Raw genomic sequence first — 8,989 nt, 5'->3', positions numbered from 1 at the left:
GCCGGGGGCTCCGGGGAGGCCGGCGCGGGGGGGGCACGGGGGGGACCCCGGCGGGGGCGGCTCCGGGGGGGCCCCGCCCGTCCCGGGGGGCTCCGGGGGGCTCGGGGGGGGCTCCTCCGTCTGCGTCCCCACGCTGATGCTCCGGGGGGGCTCCGGGGGGGGCTCCGGGGGGGCTCCGCTGGGTGCTGGGGGGGGGCAGAGAAAGGTCAGGACCCCCAAAAGCCCCCCCGGGACCCCGAGCTGGGGGTGCCGGGAAGGAATGGGGACCCCAAAAAAGGGCGGGGGACGCCCCCAGACGGAGACCCCAGCCCCTCGTGGGGGGGGGGGGGGGGGGGGTCGGCACTCACCGAGCCCCCGGGGGGGGTCGCAGCCCCCCAACCTCCGCAGGGTCTCCCCCAGCGCCGCCTTGACCAGCGCCAGCTCCCGCTCCACCGCCCGCAGCCGCGGCTCCAGCGCCGCCGGGGGGGGGTCCCGCTCACCGGGGGGGGGCCCCCGGCTCGCCTGGGGGGGGCACGGGGCTCGCTGGGCACTCGGGGGGGGCACCCGGGCACCGGGAGGGACCCCCGCGCCACCTCCCCCCCCCCTCCCACAGCAGCGCCCATCCCGCACCCCCCCCCCGCACCCCCCCGCGCTTGGGGACCCCCCCCGTGTTCCCCCCCCCCAGAGGGACGCGCGGACCCCCCCGGACACTCGGGGACCCCCCCGTGCCCCCCCCAGATGTCACTTGGGACCCCCCCCGTGTCCCCCCCAGCTCTTGGGACACCCCCCTGTCGTCCCCCCCCACCCCAACTCCGCGACCCCCCCCCCCAGCACTCCGGGACCCCCCCCGTCCCCCCCCCAGACGTGACCCGGGACCCCCCGGTGCCCCCCCCGGCCCCCCCGGTGCCCCCCCCCCGGCTCCCCACGTGTCCCGCCCCCCCTTCCCCGCCCCGTCCCGGCCGCCGCCGCCGCCCCCGCCCCGGCCCGGGGGGGTTCCGGGGGGTCCCGGGGGGGCTCCGGGGGGGGGGTCCCGGCCGGGGGTCCCCCCGCCCCCCCGGGGGTCTCACCGCGCTCCGGGGGGGGGCTCCATGGCCGGGCGGGCGCGGCCGCTCCGACACCGCCCCAGGAAGCGCGGCCGAGTCACTTCCCCCGGCGGGGGGGGCCCGGGGGGGCCCCGGGACACCCCGAAATGGGGGGGGGGGGCACCCCAGGGACACCCCCAAACTTGGGGTCACGCGGCACCCCCCAGGCCCCCCAAAACAGCGGGGACACCCCAAAAGCAGACTCGTGAAGGGCCCCCCAAAATGGGGGGGGAGGGGGGGACAGTGACCCCCCCTCAACAGTTGGGGGGGCTCTGCTGCCCCCCCAAAACTCTTACGGGACCCCCCCCCAAAATCGGGGTCACCGCGGTCCTCAGTGCCCCCCCCCACCCCACTGCACCCCAAAATCGTGGTCCGGGGGGTCCGGGGGTGACCCCAACCACCCCCCCCCGCTGCCCCCCCAGTACCCCAAACCTCGGGGTGACCCCCCCAAGTTGAGACCCCCCCCCCCAAAAGAGAGACGAGGCTGGGGAGGGAGCGTTTATTGCAGAGACGGGACCGTGGGGGGGTCCCCCAAAAAACGGGGGGTCCTGGCCATAAATAAAGAGTCTGGGGGGGTCCTGAGGCCGGGGGGGTCCCGGGGGGGTCCGGGGGGTCCCCCTAAACCTCGATGTTGGGGTCGGAGCCGCGGCCCTGGCGCTGCAGCTGCTCCTCCTGGCGCAGCTTCGGCTTCTCGGTGCGGGTGTGCCACACGAGCACCTGCGGATCGCCCCAAAACCCGCCCGGAGTCACCCCAAAAACGGCCCCAAAACCCGCCCGGAGTCACCCCAAAAACGGCCCCAAAACAGCCCGGAGTCACCCCAAAAACGGCCCAAAACCACCCCAAAAACCGCCCCAAAACCCGCCCGGAGTCACCCCAAAACTGCCCCAAAATCACCCCCAGGACCCCAAATCCCCTCCAGGATCCCCCAAACCCTCCCCAACCCCCCAGGACCCCCAAATCCTCCTCAGGACTCCCCCCAGGACCCCCCAAATTTCCCCCAAACCCTTCCAGGACCCCCCTAGGACCCCCCAAACTCCCCCAGGACCCCCCCAAACCCCCCCCAAGCCCCCCCAGGACCCCCCAAACCCCCCCCAAGCCCCTCCTCAACCCCCCCAGGACCCCCCTAGGACTCCCCAATCCCCCACAAACCCCTCCAGGACCCCCCAACCCCCCCCAGGAACCCCCTAGGAACCCCCAAACCCCTCCAGGACTCCCCTAGGACCCCCCAAACTCCCCCAGGACCCCCCCAACCCCCCCTAAGACTCCCCAAACCCCTCCAGGACCCCCCTAGGACCCCCCAACCCCCCCCCAAACCCCTCCAGGACCCCCCAAACTCCCCTAGGACCCTCCAACCCCCCCCAGGACCCCCCAAATCCCCCCAGGACCCCCCCAAACTCCCCTAGGACCCCCCCACCCCCCCAGGACCCCCTCAAACTCCCCTAGGACCCCCCAACCCCCCCCAAACCCCTCCAGGACTCCCCCAAACTCCCCTAGGACCCCCCCACCCCCTCCCAGGACCCCTCAAACCCCCCAAAGACCCCCCCAAACTCCCCTAGGACCCTCCAACCCCCCCCCCAGGACCCCCCCAAACTCCCCCTAGGACCCCCCAACCCCCCCCCAAACCCCTCCAGGACCCCCCCAGGACCCCCCTAGGACTCCCCAATCCCCCCCCAAACCCCTCCAGGACCCCCCAACCCCCCCCAGGAACGCCCTAGGAACCCCCAAACCCCTCCAGGACTCCCCTAGGATCCCCCAAACTCCCCCAGGACCCCCCCAACCCCCCCTAGGACTCCCCAAACCCCTCCCCAAATCCCTCCAGGACCCCCCTAGAACCCCCCAACCCCCCCCCCAAACCCCCTCCAGGACCCTCCAACCCCCCCCAGGACCCCCCCAAACTGCCCCCAGGACCCCCCAGGACCCCCCTAGGACCCCCCAACCCCCCCCCAAACCCCTCCAGGACCCCCCTAGGACCCCCCAACCCCCCCCAAACCCCTCCAGGACCCCCCTAGGCCCCCCCCAGGACCCCCCTCCCCCCCAAGCCCCCGGACCTGGGTGCAGTTGGCGGCGAGCGGCTCCAGCTGCGCGGGGGTCACGAGCCCCCCCAGGAAGGAGCTCTCCAGGAAGCCGCGCTCGGCGCGGGGGTCGAAGCGGGCGCGGGGCCGGGCGAGCAGCAGCCGCAGCCCCACGGCGAACCCGGCCCATGTCCAGCGGGAACGGCCGCTCCGGCCGCCAGCCCGTGTGGAAGCCAACGACGCGACCCCCCCGCACCAGGGGCCGCTCCAGCCGCAGCCCCCCCACCAAACCCACGGGCCACACCGAGACCCCGCGGGTGCTGCGCATCTGGGGGGGGGGAAAAGGGGGGGTTAGGGGGGGTTTGGGGGGGGTTGGGGGGGTTTGGGGGGGTTATAGGGGATTTGGGGGGGATTTGGGGGGGTTATAGGAGATTTAGGGGGAGATTTGGGGGAGTTATAGGGTATTTATAGGGGATTTGGGGGGGTTATAGGGGATTTAGGAGGAGATTTGGGGGGGTTATAGGGGATTTATAGGGGATTTGGGGGGTTATAGGGATTTATAGGGATTTGGGGGGGATTTCGGGGGGTTTGGGGTGCCCCCCACCAAACCCACGGGCCACACCGAGACCCCGCGGGTGCTGCGCATCTGGGGGGGGGGAAAGGGGGGGTTAGGAGGGGTTTGGGGGGGTTATGGGGGGGTTATAGGGGATTTGGGGGGGTTATAGGGGATATAGGGAGGTTATAGGGGATTTGGGGGGGATTTGGGGGAGATTTGAGGGGCTTTGGGGGGCTTTGGGGGAGTTTACAGGGGATTTAGGGGGGATTTGGGGGGGTTATAGGGGATTTAGGAGGAATTTGGGGGGGTTTGGGGTGCCCCCCACCAAACCCACGGGCCACACCGAGACCCCGCGGGTGCTGCGCATCTGGGGGGGGGGAAAGGGGGGGTTTGGGGGGGTTTGGGGGGGTTATAGGGGATTTATAGGGGATTTGGGGGGGTTCTAGGGGATTTAGGGGGAGATTTGGGGGGAGATTTGGGGGGGTTATAGGGGATTTATAGGGGATTTAGGGGGGATTTCGGGGGTTATAGAAAGTTTGGGGGGTTTACAGGGGATTTGGGGGGGTTTAGGGAAGATTTCGGGGCGTTATAGGGAGTTTGGGGGGGTTTATAGGGGATTTAGGGAGGTTATAGGGGATTGGGGGGGTTTGGGGGGGTTTTACAGGGGAATTAAGGGGGGAAAACCGGGAGGAAATTGGAATTTTGGGGGGATTTCAGGGAAATTTTGGCGGCTCAGGTGAGTTTGGGTCTTCCAGGTCGGATTTTTTGGGGGATTTTTGCTTTTTTTCGGGGATTTGCGTTTTTTTCAGGGATTTTTGGTTTTTTCCAGGATTTTGGGGTTTTTTTGAGGATTTTTCGCTCCCTCCCAGCACTCCCCAGCCCACACCTCCTCGAAGAGCCGCAGGCTGGGGGTGCCAAGGGGATTTGGGTGACTTTGGGTGAGTTTGGGTGAATTTGGGTCTTTCCAGATCGGATTTTTTCTGGGATTTTCGCTTCTTTCCGGGGATTTTGGGATTTTTCTCGGGGATTTTCGCTCCCTCCCAGTGTCCCCCATCCTGCACCTCCTCGAAGAGCCGCAGGCTGGGGGTGCTGAAAGGGATTGGGATGATTTTGGGTCTTTCCAGGTTGGATTTTTTCGGGGATTTTTGCTTTTTTTTCGGGGATTTTGGGGTTTTTTCCAGGATTTTAGGGCTTTTTTGAGGATTTTTCACTTCCTCCCGGCGCTCCCCACCCCGCACCTCCTCGAAGAGCCGCAGGCTGGGGGTGCCAAGGGGATTGTGATGATTTTGGGGGGGATTTGGGTCTTTCCAGATCGGATTTTTTCTGGGATTTTCGCTTCTTTCCGGGGATTTTGGGTTTTTTCTCGGGGATTTTTGCTTTTTTCCGGGGATTTTGGGGTTTTTTCTCGGGGATTTTTGCTTTTTTCCGGGGATTTTGGTTTTTTTCTCGGGGATTTTTGCTTTTTTCCGGGGATTTTGGTTTTTTTTCTCGGGGATTTTGGTTTTTTTCTCGGGGATTTTTGCTTTTTTCCGGGGATTTTGGTTTTTTTCTCGGGGATTTTCGCTTTTTTCTGGGGATTTTAGGTTTTTCTCGGGGATTTTCGCTCCCTCCCGGCGCTCCCCACCCCGCACCTCCTCGAAGAGCCGCAGGCTGGGGGTGCCAAGGGGATTGTGATGATTTTGGGGGGGATTTGGGTCTTTCCAGGTCGGATTTTTTCTGGGATTTTTGCTTTTTTCCGGGGATTTGGGTTTTTTTCTCGGGGATTTTTGCTTTTTTCCGGGGATTTTGGTTTTTTTTCTCGGGGATTTTTGCTTTTTTCCGGGGACTTTGGGTTTTTTTTCTCGGGGATTTTTGCTTTTTTTCCGGGGATTTTGGTTTTTTTTCTCGGGGATTTTTGCTTTTTTCCGGGGACTTTGGGTTTTTTTCTCGGGGATTTTTGCTTTTTTCCGGGGATTTTGGTTTTTTTCTCGGGGATTTTTGCTTTTTTCCGGGGATTTTAGGTTTTTCTCGGGGATTTTCGCTCCCTCCCGGCGCTCCCCAGCCCGCACCTCCTCGAAGAGCCGCAGGCTGGGGGTGCCAAGGGGATTTGGGTGATTTTGGGGGGGATTTGGGTCTTTCCAGGTCGGATTTTTTCTGGGATTTTCGCTTCTTTCCGGGGATTTTGGGTTTTTTCTCGGGGATTTTCGCTTTTTTCCGGGGATTTGGGGTTTTTCTCGGGGATTTTCGCTCCCTCCCGGCGCTCCCCACCCCGCACCTCCTCAAAGAGCCACAGGCTGGGGGTGCCAAGGGGATTGGGATGATTTTGGGTCCTTCCAGGTCGGATTTTTTCTGGGATTTTTGCTTTTTTCCGGGGATTTGGGGTTTTTTCTCGGGGATTTTTGCTTTTTTCCGGGGATTTTAGGTCTTTCTCGGGGATTTTCGCTCCCTCCCGGCGCTCCCCGCCCCGCACCTCCTCGAAGAGCCGCAGGCTGTAGGTGTTGTCGTCGTCAGCGAAGTAAACCACGCCGGGCTCGTCGCGGCGCCGCGTGTCCCGCAGCCAGCGCAGCGCCCGGTTCCGCTGCTCCGCCCCCCGCGGGAACAGCCAGGGGGGGGCCCCGGGGCCCCCGCGCAGCTCGGGGGGGGTCTCGGCGCTCAGGTGCGTGAACGAGAGCCCCGAGGCCGCCAGGACCCCCCCGACCAGCGCCGAGGGGGCGGCGGCGTCCTCCACCACCACCCAGTGCAGGGCGGGGACGTGCAGCAGCGTCTGCGAGAGGCGAACGAGCTCCGCCTTCTGCACCGGCCTGGGGGGGGAAATGGGGGCTCAGCGGGGGTGAAATGGGGCTGGGGGCGGCGCTGGGGGGGGGCAGGGGATCGGGGGATATCGGGGGAGGGGGCTCAGGGCTGGGTAAGGGGGGGGAAATGGGGCTGGGGGCTGCAGCAGCTCTGCCCTCGCAGCGGCCTGGGGGGGAAATGGGGGCTCAGGGGGGGTTAAGGGGGGCTTAAATGGGGCTGGGGGCGGCCCTGGGGGGGCAGGGGATCGGGGGATATCGGGGGAGGGGGCTCAGGGCTGGGTAAGGGGGGGAAATGGGGCTGGGGGCTGCAGCAGCTCTGCCCTCGCAGCAGCCTGGGGGGGGGAAATGGGGGCTCAGCGGGGGTGAAATGGGGCTGGGGGCGGCCCTGGGGGGGTCAGAGGGGCCCAGGGGGGCCCAGAGGATCGGGGGAGGGGGCTCAGGGCTGGTTAAGGGGGGAAATGGGGCTGGGGGCGGCCAGGAGGGGGTTTGGGGGCTGCACTGGCCTGGAGGGGAATGGGGGGGGGCTGAAATGGGTCTGGGGGCTCTGGGGGGGCACTGAGGGGGCTCTGGGGGGGCTGAAATGGGTCTGGGGGCTCTGGGGGGGCTCACCTGGCGTAGGTCGGGGTCACCACGTAGATCGGGGGCAGCGCCGCCCCCTCCCCACCCTGGGGGTCCTCCCGGGCCCCCCCAAAGCGGCCCCGGCGCCGCTCGGCCTCGGGGGGGGGGCAGGGGCAGGGCCGGCCTGGGGGGAGGGGAGGGGGCGTCAGGGACCCCCGAAACACCCCCAGACCCCCCCAAATCCCCCCCAGACCCCCCCAAATCCCCTCCCGCAGCGCCCAGCCCGGCCCGGGGGGGGTCAGACCCTCTCCAAACCCCCCAAAATCCCCCCCAAAACCCCCTCAGGGCCCCCCCAAATCTCCTCCTGGAGGGCCCAACCCGGCCCGGGGAGGGGTCAGACCCCCCCAAAAGCCCCCCAAGCCCCCCCAGGACCCCCCCAAAGCCCCCCCGGCCTCACCGAGCTCGCGCAGGGCGCAGAAGAGCCCCACGAGCGACGCCGCGAAATAAACGAGGAAAACGTTCCTGAGGCGGAGCCGCATGGCGGGGGGGCCGGGGGGTCCTGGGGGGGTCCTGGGGGTCCTGGGGGGTCCTGGGGGGGTCCTGGGGAGGGTCCGGGGGGTCCTGGGGGGTCCTGGGGAGGGTCCGGGGGGGTCTCGGGGGGTCCTGGGGGGTCCGGGGGGTCCTGGGGGGTCCTGGGGAGGGTCCGGGGGGGTCTCGGGGGGTCCTGGGGGGTCCGGGGGGTCCTGGGGGGTCCTGGGGAGGGTCCGGGGGGGTCTCGGGGGGTCCCGGGGGGTCCCGGGGTCTCTCGGGGGGGTCCCAGGGGCTCCCCGGGGGGGATCCTGGGGGGGTTGGGCGGCTCCTGAGGGGCCCCGGGGGGGCTTTGGGAGGTCCCGGGGGTCTCTCAGGGGGTCCCGGGTTTTACATCGCCCCTCCCCCCGCGGGGGTCCTTGGCGGCCGCTCCCAGTGCTCCCAGTTCACCCCCAGTTCGCTCCCAGTGCTCCCAGTTCACCCCCAGTGCTCCCAGTTCGCTCCCAGTTCACCCCCAGTTCGCTCAATTCCACCCCCAGTTCCACTCGATGCTTCCCCCCAGTACTCCCAGTTCCCCCCCCCGTCCACCGCCCTCACAGCTCCTTGTTCACCTCCCCCAGTGCTCCCAGTTCCCTCCCCCAGCGCTCCCAGTTCACCCCCAGTTCCCCCCTCCAGCCTCCCCCCGTTCCCCGTTCACTCCCAGTGCGGACGTGGCGCTGCTGCCGCGGGCTCGGGGCTGTCCGGGGGGGTTTCTGGGGCTGCCGGGGGTCCCTGGGGAGGGGCCGGGGGGTCCCGGGGGGGTCCCGGGGGGGGGCGGGGCCGGGGCCGCTTTCGGGGGCTCGGAGGCTCCGGTGGGGCAGCACTTCCGGTCTGACGACCACTTCCGGTCCGCCCTTTTTGTGTTCCCCCCTCCCAACTCGGCCCCCGCGCTGGAAAGTTCCGGGGGGGGAGCAAGAAAGGTTCCGGGATCCCCGAAATTCCCCAAATTCCCGATTTTGGGGGTTTTTTGTTGGTTTTTTTTCCTTGGTTTTATTTTATGTTTTATCAAAACTCCGCGCGGCGCCGCCCCTCCCCTCCCCTCCCCCCCGCCCCCACCCCTCATCCCCCCCCTCCCCCCGTGCCTTGGGGGGGGGAAGCGGCTCTGCCCCCCCCAGGGTGGGGGAGGGGCGGAAAAAGTTGGGGAGGGGGCGCCCGCAGAGCCTTGGTCCCCAACCCCCCCCCTCGACGCGACCCCCCCCCCAAATTTGGGAGAGGAAAGGGGGAGGGGGGGGCAGAGGCAGAATTTGCCCCCAAATTTGGGGAGGGGGATCCCCCCCCCCATCCTGGGGGTTCAAGGCCCCCCCCCCCCCAATTTGGGGGGAGGGGGCGGAATCACCCCTCCCCCCCCCCTCCCCAGCCTCCAATTTGGGGGGCTCATAGACCCCAACCCCCCCACCCCCCCCCCAAAATTTGGGGTAAAATGGGGATGGGAGGGGGTGGGATTTTAGGGGGGGGGGGGGGCT

The 8,989-nt window shown here is 67.7% G+C and overlaps 1 protein-coding gene across 1 annotated transcript; it reads right to left on the bottom strand.

Annotated features, from left to right (window-relative positions):
• Window positions 1-1,546: 1,546 nt before the first annotated feature.
• On the bottom strand, window positions 1,547-7,518 carry B3GAT3 (beta-1,3-glucuronyltransferase 3). The gene is given in 6 exon segments (XM_068998097.1): window positions 1,547-1,778; window positions 3,111-3,260; window positions 3,262-3,402; window positions 6,080-6,410; window positions 7,011-7,143; window positions 7,417-7,518. Coding segments are annotated over 6 exon segments (936 nt in total). The 5' UTR covers window positions 7,499-7,518; the 3' UTR covers window positions 1,547-1,679.
• Window positions 7,519-8,989: the final 1,471 nt, after the last annotated feature.

The sequence above is a fragment of the Aphelocoma coerulescens genome, chromosome 31, assembly GCF_041296385.1.
Source record: "Aphelocoma coerulescens isolate FSJ_1873_10779 chromosome 31, UR_Acoe_1.0, whole genome shotgun sequence".
In the NCBI taxonomy this organism is placed as follows: domain Eukaryota; kingdom Metazoa; phylum Chordata; class Aves; order Passeriformes; family Corvidae; genus Aphelocoma; species Aphelocoma coerulescens.
The sequence above is the reverse complement of the archived record's forward strand: the minus strand, read 5'-3'. Positions and strand labels throughout refer to the sequence as shown.